General features: G+C 43.3%; 1 protein-coding gene across 3 annotated transcripts in view; it reads right to left on the reverse strand.

Annotated features, from left to right (window-relative positions):
• PDE4A (phosphodiesterase 4A, cAMP-specific) overlaps positions 1-16470 on the reverse strand; it is a 42997-nt gene that overhangs the window by 16955 nt on the left and 9572 nt on the right. Inside the window, exon 1 of one of the 3 annotated variants that reach the window (XM_005859181.2) lies at positions 10818-10835. The exons of the other annotated variants lie outside the window; for them this stretch is intronic. Coding sequence (XP_005859243.2) covers positions 10818-10820 — 3 coding nt within the window. The 5' untranslated portion in view covers positions 10821-10835. Of the gene's footprint in view, positions 1-10817; positions 10836-16470 lie in introns of those variants that run through there. 3 annotated transcript variants of the gene reach the window in all.

Consider the following 16470-nt stretch of genomic DNA (forward strand, 5'->3'; position numbering starts at 1 on the left):
TGTTTACTGAATGGATAACAAAATGTATAAATGAATGAATGAATGAATCCGTGAAACCATGGACTGGATTGTGGCCTACAGAGAATTAAAAGTAGGTGGATGACGGCAAGTTACTGGAGAGCTGATTTCAGCTGTTGTGGTTGAAGCAGGCCAGCCTGACAAGGTGACATCTGAGCAGGGCCAGAAAGACAAGAAGGAAGGAAGACCATGGGTCAGGAGGAAGCACTCCAGGGTGAGGGAACAGCAAGTGCAAAGACCTGGGGCAGGATTCAGTTTTTGTTTGAAGGCCAGCGAGGAAGCTGGGGCGGCTGGAATGGAGATGCAGACCAGGACAGAGACGCGGCTACAGGGAAGGGAGACAAGGGGACCCTGGCCTGGGGCACTGGCAAGACTGAGACCCTCAGGGCAGGGGGACGCTGGCCATGCCACTTGCCAGCTGTACGACTTGAAGAAAATGACTGAATTTCAGTTTCCTTGTCCACACGATGCACAAAACCACCACGTCCCTCGGGTCATCCAGGTGACCAGCATTAACACAGGTAAAACGCTCAGAACCGTGCCTGGCACAGAGTTCAAAAAACACTGGCAATTCCAAGTCTGTCAGCCACACATAGGCCACTTGGGGAGTGGCCTCAGCAAGGCAGGAGATACGGAGAACCGAGTATGAGACTGGGAGCTGTGTGCCTGCAACATGCGCTGTGGCTTTGGGAAGGCCTCTGACCTCTGGTCACTTACTCCACTGCTAAAGTGAGGGGCTTAGGCTAGTGGGCAGATTTCATGCTATGCTCGGGGTGTTCAAAGGAGGAGGGGGAGGAAAACGGGGCCCTCCATTTTCCGGCCCTACCTACTGCAAGCCAGCATAAGATTATTATTTGAATAGTCCCTCTGCTAAGAAACAAGTCTGAAATCTCTTAGAACCGGACAACGGCAACCATATATGGAGCCTTTTTTCTAGGCTACTTGTGCGGTGCGGAGAGTGGAGAGGGAATTCACTGATTCCCTCTTACAGATGAAAACCAGGTTCAGAGAGGAGAATGATTAGCTCTGAGTCACACAGCAAGACCATGATGGGGTCAGAATTCGAAACCAGAAGTCTTGTGACTCCTCAGACCAAAATGTTAGCTGCTGCCCTCTGCCCACCTGATCCCATCAGAGCATATTATTTTCATTAAATAGAATATTCAGCCCTGGCTGGTTTGGCTCAGCGGATAGAGTGTCGGCCTGTGGACTGAAGGGTCCCTGGTTCGATTCCGGTCAAGGGCACAGGCCCGGGCAGCCGATCAATGATTCTCTCTCATCATTGATGTTTCTATCTCGCCCTCTCCTTTCCTCTCTGAAATCAATAAAAATATATTTTTTTAAAAATAATAATAAATAAAATGTTCAAAAGGGCCAGACAATCAACACAAAAAGCAGAGTGGGGCTGGAGCCCTGAGTAATCAGATATTCCAATTTTAGTAAAGAAACCTGAAATATTAAAGTACAAAATTCAAACTTTAAAAAAAAATATTTTATTGATTTTTTAGAGAGAGGAAGGGAGAGGGATAGAGCGTTAGAAACATCGATTCAGCTACCTCCTGCACACTCCCCACTGGGGATGTGCCCGCAACCAAGGTACATGCCCTTGACTGGAATCGAACCTGGGATCCTTCAGTCTGCAGGCCGACGCTCTATCCACTGAGCCAAACAAGTTAGGGCCAAAATTCAAACCTTTTAAAAAGCACACTTCAGCACATCACCCGAGCCACTTTCAAGGGCTGTTTTTCCAGGCAGCCAGCTTTGGCCTGTGCTACAGACTTTCCTAAAAACTCTCAAAGGTCCAGAGGCCCCGGGCAGGTGGCAGCTGGCCTCAGCTTGCCCTGTGCCTCCTGCTGAGCACCCGGGCCGGCACTGGTGGTAGCTGGCATCAGTTTGTAGCGTGACCCCTCCCAAGCACCTCCCAGACCAACAGAGGCAGCTACCAACCTCGGACATCTTGGTAGCTCCTGCCGGGTGGCCGGGGGCCAGGCCTAGGCAGCCGCTGACCCTGGGTTGCCCTGGAGGCCCTCCAAAGAGGCCCCAGCACCAACACACTCAGTGGCTGCCTTCAGACCACAACAGAGCACCCCTGATTATCTCCACAAAAGGCACCCCCAAAGGGTAGTCTCAGCAAGCACCAGAGCCCTTTTGGGGTGAATCCTGCTCTGTGGTCGTGGCCAGTCAGCCTGAGGGTCAACCCTACTCAGACTACCCTACTCAGACATGCCCACTCAACTATAACAGGAGCGCACACTCGCCCCACACAAGGGCACTCCTAGAGCACCCAGCTCAGGTGACCAGGCAGACTGCTCCACTGGGCCCTACAGGTCACCCATTACATAAGGCCGCCTTGCCAAGACTGGGAGACATAGAAAATCTACCTAATACATAGAAACAACACAGAGAGGCAGCCAAAATGAAGAGACAAAGAAACATGCCTCAAAGGAAAGAACAGGAGAAAATTCCAGAAAAAGAATGAAATGGAGGCCACTAAGCTACCAGATGCAGAGTTGAAAACACTGGCTATAAGGATGCTCAATGAACTTAGAGGAAGAATAGATGAACTAAGTGAGAACTTCAACAAAGAGATAGTATAAATAGCATAAATAAGGTCATAGACACCATAAAAAAGAACCAGTCAAGAATGAAAAGTACACTAGAAGGAATCAAATAGCAGGTTACATGAAGAAGAGGATCGAATCAGCGATTTGGAAGACAAAGTAGAGAAAAACACCCAATTGAAACAGCAAAAAGAAAACAGAATTTTTAAAAATGAGGACAGTCGCCGAAACCGGTTTGGCTCAGTGGATAGAGCGTCGGCCTGCGGACTGAAAGGTCCCAGGTTCGATTCCGGTCAAGGGCATGTACCTGGGTTGCGGGCACATCCCCAGTGGGAGATGTGCAGGAGGCAGCTGATCGATGTTTTTCTCTCATCGATGTTTCTAACTCTCTATCTCTCTCCCTTCCTCTCTGTAAAAAATCAGTAAAATATATAAAATAAAAAAAATGAGGACAGTTTAAGAGACCTCTGGGACAACATCAACCATTTCAACATTCACATCACAAGGGTACCAGGAGGAGAAAAGAGAGCAAGGAATTGAAAACCTGTTTGAAGAAATTATAGCTTAAAACTTCCCTAACGTGGCGAAGGAAATAGACATATAAGTCTAGGAAGCTCAGAGAGTCTCAAACAAAATAAACCCAAAGAGGCCCATAACAAGATACATAACAACCAAAGTGCCAAAGTTTAAAGACAAAGATAGAATCTTAAAAGCAGCAAGAGAAAGACAGTTACCTACAGGGGAGCTCTCATAAGACTCTCAGCTGAGCCCTGGCTGGGTAGCTCAGTTGGTTAGAGCATCCTCCCGATACACCAAGGTTGCAGGTTCAATCCCTGGTCAGGGCACATAGAAGAATCAACAAATGCATGCATAAGTAAGTGGGACAATGAATCGCTGTTTCTTCCTCTGCCTCTCTCTCACTAAAATAAATAAATTTTAAAAGTGAAAAAAGAAAAGACTGTCAGCTGATTTCTCAACAGAAACTTTGCAGGCAAGAAGGGATTACCACACAATATTCAAAGTGATGAAAAGCAAGGACCTACAGCCAAGACTACTCTATCCATAAAGGCTACCCTTTAGAATTGAAATAGGAGATAAAGAGCTTCCCACACAAGAAAAAGGTAAAGGAGTTATCACTACCAAATCAGTATTAGAAGAAATGTTAAAGGTACTTCTTTAAGAAGAAAAAGGGGGGAAAGAATATAAATATGAATAATAAAATAGCAATAACCACGTACCTATCATAATCACTTAAATGTAAATGGATTAAATGCTCCAGTCTAAAGACATAGAGTAGCTGAATGGATAAAAAAACAAGACCTAAACAACACCCACTGTCTATAAGAGACCCACTTCAGATCAAAAGATACACACAGACTGAAAGCAAAGCGATGGAAAAAGATACTACATGAAAATGGAAACAAAAAAAGATGCTGGGGTAGCAATATGTATACCAGACAAAATAGACTTTAAAACAAAGGCTATAACAAGAGACAAAGAAGGACATTTCTTTTAAAAATATTTTTATTGATTTCAGAGAGGAAGGGAGAGGGAGAGAGAGATAGAAACAGCAATGAAGAGAATCATTGACAGGCTGCCTCCTGGACGCCCCCCACTGGAGATCAAGCCCACAACCCAGGCATGCGCCCTGACCAGGAACCGAACTGTAACCTCCTGGTTCATAGGTCAGCGTTCAACCACTGAGTCATGCCAGCCGGGCAAAGAAGGACATTTCATAATGATAAAGGGATCAATCCAGCACTAGGATGTTACCCTTCTAAACATTTACACACCAAATGTAGAATAAAGTAAATATTGATGAATACAAAAGGAGAGATCAAATACAGTAATTGTGGAGACTTTAACACCCCATTGACATCAATGGATAGATTATCCGGACAGAAAATCAACAAGGAAACTGTGTCCTTAATGACCCTTTAGACCAGATGGATTTAATTGATATTTCTACAACATTTTATCACAAAGCAGCACAATATACATTCTTTTCAAGCATACATTGTCCAGGATAGACCACATGTTAGGTCACAGTCTCAATAAATTTAGGAAGACTGAAATCATATCAAGCATCTTCTCTGACCACAAGGTATGAAACTAGAAATCAGTTACAAGAAAAAACAACACAGAAAAACACAAGCTCATGGAGGCTAAATAATGTGCTATTAAACAATGAAGGGGTTAACAATGAGATCAAGGAAGAAATCAAAGAAACCTTGAGACAAATGAAAATAAAAACACAATGGCCCAATGGCCTGGTTGGGGAGGCTCAGTGGTTGAGCATTGACCTATGAACTGGGAGGTTGTGGTTTGATTCCCCATCTGGCACATATCCCTGTTGCAGGCTTGATCCCTGGGTGCGTGGGGGTGGGATTTGCAGGAGGCAGCCAATCAGTGATTCTCTCTCATCATTGATGTTTCTGTCTCTCTCTCCCTCTCCCTTCCTCTCTGAGATCAATGAAAATATATATTTTTAAAAACACACACAATGGTCCAAAAATCTATGGGACACAGCGAAAGAAGTCCTAAGAGTATTACAGGTCTACCTCAAGAAGTAAGAAAAATCTCAAATACACAATCTAACCTTTCAACCAAAAGAAACTCAAAAATGAAGGACAAAGTCCAAAGTGAATAGAAAGAAGGAAATAATAAAGATCAGAGTGGAACTAAACAAAATAAAGTGTAAAAAAAAAACCCCATAAAAGATCAATCAAACAACAGCTGGTCCTTTGAAAAGATAAACAGAATGATAAGCCTTTAACCAGACTCATCAAGAAAAAAAGGAGGACCCAAATAAATAAAATCAGAAATGAAAGGGGAGAAATGACCATTGATGCCACAGAAATACAAAGGTTTACAAGAAGGAAATACTATGAACAATTATATGCCAACAAATTGGAAAATCTGGAAGAAATGGATAAATGTTTAGAAACATATCATCTGCCTGGCAGGTGTGGCTCAGTGGTTGAGCATCAACTTATGAACCAGGAAGTTACTGACTGGGTTCCTGGTCAGGGCACATGCCCAGTTTGTGGGCTTGGTGCCCAGTAGGGGGTATGCAGGAGGCAGCTTATCAATATTCTCTCTCATCATTGGTGTTTCTATGTCTCTCTCCCTCTGAAATCAATCAATAAATATATATATTTAAAAAGAAACATACAATCTTCCAAGACTGAGTCAAGAGAAAACAAAAAAATCTGAACAGACTGATAACTACTAAAATCAGATCAGCAATAAAAAAATTAAAAACTCCCAACAAATAAAAGTCCTAAGAGTAATGGTTTCACAGGTAAATTTTACCCAACATTCAAACATCCTCCTCAAACTATTCCAAAAAATTCAAGAAGAGAGAAGGCTCCCAAGCTCAGTATACTAGTACAAGGCCAGCATTACCTCGATTTCAAAATGAGGCATTACAAAAAAGAAAAAGTATAGGCCAATATCCCTGATGAACATAGATGCAAATAGTCTCAACAAAATATGTGCAAACCCAATTCAGCAATACATTAAAAAGATCGTATACCATGATCAAGTGGGATTTATTCTTCGATGCAAGGATAGTTCAATACATGCAAATTAACATGATACAACCACATAAACAAAATTAAGGATAAAAATCATATGATCATTTCAATAGATACAGAAAACGCATTTTATAAAATCCAGCATCCATTTATGATAAAAATTTTCAGCAAAGTGGGAATAGAAGAACATACCTCAACATAATAAAGACCACACATGACAAACTCACAGCTAACATCATACTCAATGATGAAAAGCTAAAAGTGTTTTCCTTAAGATCAAGAACAAGACACGGATGTCCATTATCACCACTTTTATTCAACATAATGTAGGAAGTCCTAGTCACAGCAATCAGACAAGAAAAAGAAATAGAAGGAAATTGGAAAGGAAGAAGTAACTCTGTCATTATTTGCAAATGACATGATACTGTATAGAGAGGACTCTAAAGATTACACTGAAAAACTATTAGAGCTGACAAATAAATTCAGTAAAGTAGCAGGTTACAAAAATTAATATTCAAAGTCAGTTGCATTTTTGTGCATTAATAACAAACTATCAGAAAGATACACTAAGGAAAAAATCCTATTTTCAATTACATAAAAAATACCTAGGAATAAATGAAACCAAGGAGGTAAAAGACCTGTACTCAGAAAATTATAAGACATTGAAGAAAGAAATTGAAGAAGATACAAATAAATGGAAGCATATACGGTACTCTAGGAGAGGAAGAATTAACATTGTTAAAATGCCCATACTACCCAAAGCAATCTAGAGATTCAAAGCAATTTCTATCAAAATACCAATTACATTTTTCACAGAACTAGAACAAATAATCTTAAAATTTATATGGAAACACAAAAGACCCCTAATAGCCATAGCAATCTTAATAAAGAAGAACCAAGTTGGAGGTATCATTCTACCTAATATCAAACTATACTACAAGGCTCTAGTCATTAAAACAGCATGGTACTGGCATAAAAACAGACGCACAGATCAATGGAACAGAACAGATAGCCAAGAAATAAACTGCCTAAATGGTGAGTTAATCTGTGACAAAGGAGGCAAGAATATACAATGGGGTAAATACAGTCTCTTCAATACATGATGTTGGAAAAACTGTACAGATACATACAAAAAAATAAAAGAAGCTAGACTACTTTCTTGCACCATATATAAGAATAAACTCAAAATGGATGAAAGACTTAATTTTAAGACTCAAAACCATAAAACTCCTAGAAGAAAACATAGGCAGCAAACTCTTTGACTTTGCTCTTAGTAATTTTTTAAATTTATCTCCTTGGTCAAGAGAAACAAAATAAAAAAATAAACAAATGGAACTAAATCAAACTGAAAAGTTTTTGCACAGCAAAGGAAACGATGAACAAAACGAAAACACAACCTACCAGGTCAGAGAAAATATTCACCCATGATACATCTGATAAGGGGTTAATATCCAAAATATATAGAGAACTTAAACAACCTAACACCAAAAGTCCCCCAAACAATCCAATTTAAAAATGGGCAGAGGACCTGAATAGACACTTCTCCAAAGAGGACATACAGATGGCCAGTAGACCTATGAAAAGATGCTCAACGTCTAGTCATCAAGGAAATGCAAATTAAAACCGCAGTGAGATCGCACTGCACACTTGTCAGAATCGCTATCATAAATCAAACAACAATTGCTGATGAGGATGTGGAGAAAACGGAACCCTTAGAATCTTAGCAGTGAGAAATGTGTTGTTGCAAGCTACTGAGAGGACTGCCTGCTAAGGACTCCCAGATAAGCCTCAGGATGGGGGTTGCTTGCTAGGAGAGACCACCATGTGATTAGAGGGTTGTAACTTTCAGCCCCACTTCCTGGAGCCCCATGGAAGGGAGAGGGGTTGAGTTAATCAATGGATTGGCTGATGACTTAATTCAGTGGTTCTCAACCTTCCTAATGCCGCGACCCGTTAATACAGTTCCTCATGTTGTGGTGACCCCCAACCATAAAATTATTTTTGTTGCTACTTCATAACTGTAATTTTGCTACTGTTATGAATCGTCATGTAAATATCTGATATGCAGGATGTATTTTCATTGTTACCAATCGAACATAATTAAAGCATAGTGATTAATCACAAAAACAATATGTAATTGTATATGTGTTTTCCGATGGTCTTAGGCGACCCCTGTGAAAGGGTGGTTTGACCCCCAAAGGGGTCTCGACCCACAGGTTGAGAACCGCTGACTTAATTGGTCATGACTACACAATGAAACCGACATCAAAATCCCTACATGACAGGGTTTGGAGAGCTTGTGGGTTGGTGAACAGATGGAGACAATGGGACGGTGACACACCTGGAGAGAGCATGGAAGCTCCATGTTCCTCTACCCATACCTTTCCCCATACATCTCTTCTCTCTGGTTGCTCCTGAGTTGTACTGTTTATAACAAACCAGTAACCTGCCCGGTCGGTGTAGCTCAATGGTTGAGTGTCAACCCATGAACTAAGAGGTCACCGTTCAATTCCCAGTCAGGGCACATGACTAAGCTTTGAGCTCGATTCCCAGTAGGGGGTGTGCAGGAGGCAGCCAGTCAATGTTTCTCTCTCTTACTCTCTCTCTAAAAATCAATAAAAACATTAAAAAAAAAACAACACCCAGTGACCTGGTAAGTAAGCTGTTTTCCTGAGTTCTATGAGCCATACTAGCAAATTTCCTAACCTGAGGAGGAGGGCGTGGAAACCTCTGATTTATAGCCAGTCAGTCAGAAGCACGGGTGACAACCTGGACTTGAGACTGATGTCTGCAGTGCGGGCATTCCTGTGGGACTGAGCCCTTCATCTGTGGGATCTGCACTAACTCCAGGCAGCTAAGTGTCAGAATTGAACTAAACTGTAGTTCGCCCAGTTGGTGTCTGCATAGAACTGGAGAATATTGGTTGGTGTGTATAGTGGTGGTGGTGGTGATGATGGGGGAACCTACACACATTTGGTGTCAAAAGTGTTCCGTGAGAGTGAAAAAGAAACAGCAGTTTCCTCATTTAGTTCTGATACCCCAAATAACTTGGATGAGTTCCAAATAAATTATCCCGTGCACTGGAAGGTCACCAGTTTGATTCCCAGTTAAGATACATGCCCAGGTTTTGGGTTTGATCCCTGGTCAGGGTGCGTGTGGAAGGTAACTGATCCATGTTTCTCTCTCATATCGATTTTTCTCTCTCTCTCTCCCCCATTTCCTTTCCTCTCTCTCTAAAAATTAATAAAAACATTTTTTAAAAATCAATTGCTTTTCTATACACTAACAATGAACAACCCAAAAAGGATATTGAAAAAAAATTCCATTTGCAGTAGTATCAAAATGAGTTAAGATACTTAGGAATACAGTGGGGCCTTGACTTACGAGTTTAATTCGATCCGAGACCAAGCTCGTTAAGGAGCTCATTAAGGAGCTCGTTAACTCAAATTACTCTATCAACTCAATGCAAAAAATCAGCCGAGAGACAGCTGGTATCTCAAAAAACTCGTTAGTCGGGACACTCATAAGTCAAGGCCCCACTGTAAACTTAACAAAGGAGACAAAAGCCTTCTACACTGAAAAGTAGAAAATGTTGCTGAAATAAATTAAGAAGACAAAAGTAAATGGAAAGACATCCCATATTCATGGATTGGAATCTTTAAGGTTAAGATGTCAATATTACCCAAAGTGATCTATAGATTCAATGGAATCCCTATCAAAATTCCAACAACATTCTTTGCAGAAATAAAAAAGTCCTTCTAGAATTCTTATGAATTCTCAAGAAACCCTGAATAACCAAAACAATCTTGAAAAATGACCAAAAAAAAGTTGAGGAGTTGCATTTCCTGTTTTTAAAACTTACTGTAAAGCTACAGTAATCAAAATAGTGTGGTACTGCATAGACAGACATATAGGCCAATGGAATGGATTAGAGAGCCCAGAAATAAACCCTCACATATATGGTCAAATTATTTTTGACAAACATGCCAAGATCATTCATTGGGAAAAGGACTGTCTTTTTAACAAACAATGCTGTAGAAACTAGTTACCCCATACAAAAGGATGAAGTTGGATCCTTACCTCACACCATATACAAAAATTAACTCAAAATGTATCAAAGGCCTAAACATAAGATTTAAAATTATAAAACTCTTAGAAGCTTTATGACATTGGATTTGGCAGTGATTTCTTGGATATGACATCAAAAGCAAAGGCAACAAAATAAAAATAAATTGAACTTTATCAAAATTAAAAACTTTTGTGCCTCAAAGAACACTATTCAGAGTGTGAACAGGCAATCCACAGAATGGGAGAAAATTTTTGCAAATCACATATCTAATCAGAGATTAATACATAGAATATAAAAGAACTAAAACTCAACAACAACAAAAAACAAGCCATTAAAAAGTGGGTAAAGGACTTAAGTAAACAATTCTCCAAAGAAGATATACAGATGGACAAATAAGCACATAAGAAGACACTCAACACCATTAGTCATTAGGGAAATGCAAATCAACCACAGTGAGATACAACTGCACACCCACTAGGATGGCTATTATTAAGAAAAGCAAAATATTAAGTGTTGGTGATGACTTGGAGAGATTGGAGTCCTTGTGCATTGCTGCTGGGAATGTAAAATGGTACAGCCACTGTGGAAAATGGTTTGGCAGCTTCTCAAAAATATTAAGTATAGAATTACCATGTAATCCAGCAGTTCTACTTCTAAGTATATACACCCCAAAAATTTGAAAGCGAAGACTCAAACAGTTTCTTGTACACCGATGTTCATAGCAGCATTGTTCACAAAAGCTAAAAAAATGGAAACAACTCATGTCCATCAATGGGTGAACTGATAAAGTTATATATATACACTGAGTGGCCAGATTATTATGACCACCTGACATTTGTAGGCAAATTAGCTATAATTTTGCACTGAAGTTGCTAGAGGGCCAGACCATTATAAATAGGGAAGCAGGTTGTTTACCACGTCAGTAGAAGTGATTTTTTCTGAAGATGTGGGTAAACAATGCGATTTAACAGCCTTTGAACGTGGGATATATATTATTATGAGTGGCCAGATTATTATGACCACCTGACATTTGTAGGCAAATTAGCTATAATTTTGCACTGAAGTTGCTAGAGGGCCAGACCATTATAAATAGGGAAGCAGGTTGTTTACCACGACAGTAGAAGTGATTTTTTTTCTGAAGATGTGGGTAAACAATGCGATTTAACAGCCTTTGAACGTGGGATATATATTATTATGAGTGGCCAGATTATTATGACCACCTGACATTTGTAGGCAAATTAGCTATAATTTTGCACTGAAGTTGCTAGAGGGCCAGACCATTATAAATAGGGAAGCAGGTTGTTTACCACGACAGTAGAAGTGATTTTTTTTCTGAAGATGTGGGTAAACAATGCGATTTAACAGCCTTTGAACGTGGGATATATATTATTATGAGTGGCCAGATTATTATGACCACCTGACATTTGTAGGCAAATTAGCTATAATTTTGCACTGAAGTTGCTAGAGGGCCAGACCATTATAAATAGGGAAGCAGGTTGTTTACCACGACAGTAGAAGTGATTTTTTTTCTGAAGATGTGGGTAAACAATGCGATTTAACAGCCTTTGAACGTGGGATATATATTATTATGAGTGGCCAGATTATTATGACCACCTGACATTTGTAGGCAAATTAGCTATAATTTTGCACTGAAGTTGCTAGAGGGCCAGACCATTATAAATAGGGAAGCAGGTTGTTTACCACGACAGTAGAAGTGATTTTTTTTCTGAAGATGTGGGTAAACAATGCGATTTAACAGCCTTTGAACGTGGGATATATATTATTATGAGTGGCCTCAGTGTGTGTGTGTGTGTGTGCGTGTGTGTGTGTGTGTGTGTGTGTGTGTGTGTGTATGATGGATGAACCTTGAAAACATTATGCTAAATGAAATAAGCCAAATACAAAAAGACAAATAGACCAATAGAATTGCTTAGAGAGCCCAGAAATAAACCCGTCACATATATGGTCAAATGATTTTTGACAAGTGTGCCAAGACGAGTCAATGGGAAAGGACAGTCTTTTCAACAAATGATGCAATTTGTTGTGTAATTGTGCAATTCTACTCATATGAGGTCCCTGAAGGAGTCAGATTTACAGAGACAGCAATCAGAATAGTGAGTGCTAGGGCCTGGAGGAGGGAAAAGGGGAGTTAGTGTTTAGTGGGGACAGAGTTTCAGTTTGGGATGAAAAAGTTCTGGGGATGGATGGGGGTGATGGCTGCATAACAATGTGAGTGTACTTAATGATACTGAATTGTACACTCAAAAATGGTTAAAATGGGCCCAGACGGTGTGGCTCAGCGGTGGAGCGTTGACCCAGGAATCGAAGTCACTGGATCAATCCCCCACCTGGACTGCGGGCCCGATCCCCAGTAGGGGTTTTGCAGGAGGTAGCTGATCGATGATGTTCCTCTCTCATCAATGTTTTGATCTCTATCGCTCTCCCTTCCTCTCTCTCTAAAAATCAATAAAAACATATATTTTTTAAATGGTTAAAATGTGAAATTTTATTATTTATATTTTATCACAATTGAAAACATTTCAATCCCAAAACACCAATCTGAAAGAATATGTGCACCCCTATGTTTATAGCAGCATTATTTACAATGGCCAAGACCTGGAAACAGCCCAGGTGCCCATCAGCAAATAAGTAGATAAAAAAGCTGTGGAACACTTACACAATGGAATACTATGCGGCTATAAAAAAGAAGGATCTCTTACCCTTTGTGACAGCATGGATGGGTCTGGAGAGTATTTTGCTAAGCAAATAAACCAGCCAGAGAAAGACAAATACCGTATGATCTCACTAATATGTGGAATCCAATGAACAAAAATAACTGACAAACACAATGGAACCAGAAGCATGGACACATGGAACAGACTGGCTGGTGTCCAAGGGAAGGAGTGTGGGGTGGCTGGATAAAGAAGGTGAAGGGATTAGCTAAAGAACGTATACACATAGCCCATGGACATGGACAATAGTGTGGTGAAGGCTAAAGGGGGTGGTGGAGGTGGGCAAAGAGGGGAAAAAGGGAGACACCCACAATAATGTCAACATTAAAAAATTTTAATATAAGTCTCTCTATATAAAAGCCTAAGCAACCGTTACCGCCAAACAACCTGAATGACTGGTCGACCAGTGCTATGATGCTCACTGACCAACAGGGGGCAGATGCTCAATGCAGGAGCTGCCCCCTGGTGGTCAGTGTGCTCCCACAGCCAAACCCCCATGGTCTCTCCCCGGCTACCCCGCACCTGCTGGACCCTCCCCCATAGGCCTCAATCACAGGCCAGGCCAAGGGACCCCACCCATACACGAATTCGGGTCACCCTGATCAGTAGCCTCTAGTAAATAAATAAAAAACAATTTGCGAGCCGTAACCGGTTTGGCTCAGTGGATAGAGCATCAGCCTGCGGACTCAAGGGTCCCAGGTTCGATTCTGGTCAAGGGCATGTACCTTGGTTTCGGGCACATCCCCAGTGGGGGGGTGTGCAGGAGGCAGCTGATCGATGTTTCTCTCTCATCAATGTTTCTAACTCTCTATCCCTCTTCCTTCCTCTCTGTAAAAAAATTAATAAAATATATTTTTAAAAAACAATTTGCAAAAGAACTTCATGAAGATGTATATAAAAAGGGTTAATTTAATATGTGTTCATCTTTTAAAAAAAAAAACACATTCTTAAGATGGAATACCTAATCATGAGCTTGAGCCTCTGATGATAATGCTCACTATTTGAGCACCTGCTGTGTACTGGGTCCCAGGTTAAATCCTTTTAGGTGTATAGTGATAATAACAAGACACTGAGTACTTGCTGTGGCATTGAGTGCTTTATATACATGAACCCAGTATGTCTCCTACCAACGCCATGATTTGGATTCTGTTTACCTCCTGGTTCAATGAAAAGACAGGCACAGAGGGGTGGCGAGGGATTGATAGCCTCATTACCTGAGAGTCATGTCCTGTCTCCCAAGGCCCAGCCTGGATTTTCTGACTCTGCTGAGTGCCACTGTGAAGGGGGGCATAGCATTCCTATGTAGAGAGGACCCCTCCCCTGCCCCAGGAACTGAAGTGCTGTTTAGGGAAGGTGAGACCCAAGCCCCAGAGGGCAACCAACTAGCATCTCCGGTAGATACGGCAGCCCCAGGGGACTCGACTCACTGCAAGCAGGAGCCCAGAGGCAGGCATGGGAAGATGCTCCCTGGGGCCCCACTGTTTGTGCTTCCAGGAGCGATGTCCCCGAGGCTGCAGAAGGGCATATAGGAGATTAGGCCTGTTGAACTGCAGCCTGCGAATAAGGGGGTCTCAGCTACTCCCCAGAATTGGACCCCCAGGCTGTGGGGAGTCACCCCTCCCTGGCCTGCTACTGATCAGGGTGACCCAGAATCAGGCTAGAGGCTGCACTGGAGATGTCCCAATGCGGCCCAAAGACACAGACTAGTGTTGTCAAGGACAGCCAACAGGCCCTGACATCACAGCCACGTGCCCAGACACTCCATCAGAAGGGAAATGACCTGCCCAAGGCTCCCCCTGGGATAGGCTGACCGCTTGGTGGCATTCTCAGGTGAAGTGGCTACCTGCTTCCACCCCTCTGGGGCCTCTAGTCCTGTCCCCCTGGGCTTTTGAACATCAAATTGGGCCTCTGGAGGACTGTGCAGTCCAGGGGCAGATCAGAAAGTCCTGCTGCAGGAGCCAATGGGAAGCAAACAAGCTGGGGTGAGGGTAGGCCTGTGGCAATGAGAGGGGACATATCCCAGTTGGTAAAAATCATAACAACAATGACAGTAGCCAGCTGCTCTGGAATGCCACATGCTCCAGCATTGTGCTTTGCCTGGACACAAACGCATCCCCATTTTCCGGAGAGAGAGAGAGAAACTGAGACACAGAGAGGATGAATAACGTGACTAGTGATAGAGCAAGGATTCGAACCCGGGGAGCCAGGCTCAAAGCTACAAAGCACGCTAAATCACTGGGTGTCTGTCTCCCCCCCAGGCAGCCTGGCAGCTCCCCAGGCTCTGCCCCACGCCAACTGACACCCTTGTCGGAGGTGCCAGGCAGCCTTTATGGAAGGACCTGGCATTTGCTTTGTGAAGGTCACATGGAGGTTAAGGGCGGGTGCTGGTGTGTATCTGCCAGGCAGGCGCGTGGTGCCAGTGACACAGTTGTTAGTGGGGTTAAGTGTAGGAGGAGGGTCTGTGCATGTGTGAGTCAGAGGGGGTGCTCAGGGGCATCCGTGTGCATGTAGGTTGTCCGTGTGGATTTACACATCTGTGTGTGTGAGTGGGGTCTGGGTGTTCACAGCGCTTGTGTGGGTCTGTGTGTCTCCGAGTCCTGTGGGTCTGGGAGGGTGTACCCGTGTGCGGTGCACATGTGCCGAGACTGTGCCTGACTCCTGAGGGGTATGAGGTGTGCTCCTGTGTGTGGCCATGTGCAGGTGGGAGTCAGGCCTGGGTATGTGTTGCAGTGAGAGTGTGTTCCTGCAAGCAGTGTAGTCTATACAAGGTTTAAAAGGCCAGAGTTTCTGTGGTCTGTGTGTCACCGTGGCCATGGGTCAACCCCGATTGCCCTGTGTGTGGGTGTGCTGTTTATGTCATGTATGGCTGTGTATGTGGACTGTATGTGCCTTGTTGGGGAGCATGCATGTGTCCAGGTATCTGAAGGGGGTGCTGGAGGGGAGCAAGAACATTGCTGGAGTACCCCAAGAATTCTGAGAATTTACAAGCTGCTCCTCCGCCCCTGTCCAGTAGCTTCTCACTGCCCTCCAGGAGTTCCCGCAGGCAGCTCCTCCCACACCCACCCGCCTGGCTTTCAGCCTGGCAGCCCCAGCAAGGAGGGAGGAAGGGTAAGGCCTGAGGGACCTGGCTGGAGGCCCACGGCCTGGGAGTGGAGCCCAGGTGACGCTGGACACGCATACTGGCTGCCAGGGTGAGTGCCAAAGGTCCAGGTTTAGGGGCACAAAGAGGGTGAAGGGATCCCATCTGGAGTGGGCAGAAAGGGGGCAGGACCCAGCACCTATTTTCAGAGCCACCACCTGCAGGAAGCCCTCGGAGGCACCCAGACGTTTAGAAACAGGGAAAGGGGCGGGAGCTCCGGCAGACTCTGCAAACCACTTTGGAGACTCCCGACGGCAGCCTGGGCACCCCCACCAACGCATCCAGAGCCCTCTGGTGGGAAAGGAGGGGACTGGCCGCGGGCCACCCACCTGACGGATCTGCCCGGAGAGTGCCAACAGGTGTCCTCGTCACTGAAGGAGAAGTGGACCAGGGACTCAGGGCCCGCGAAGGG

The sequence above is a fragment of the Myotis brandtii genome, unplaced genomic scaffold (genome assembly GCF_000412655.1).
Source record: "Myotis brandtii unplaced genomic scaffold, ASM41265v1 scaffold1234, whole genome shotgun sequence".
Taxonomy (NCBI): Eukaryota; Metazoa; Chordata; class Mammalia; order Chiroptera; family Vespertilionidae; genus Myotis; species Myotis brandtii.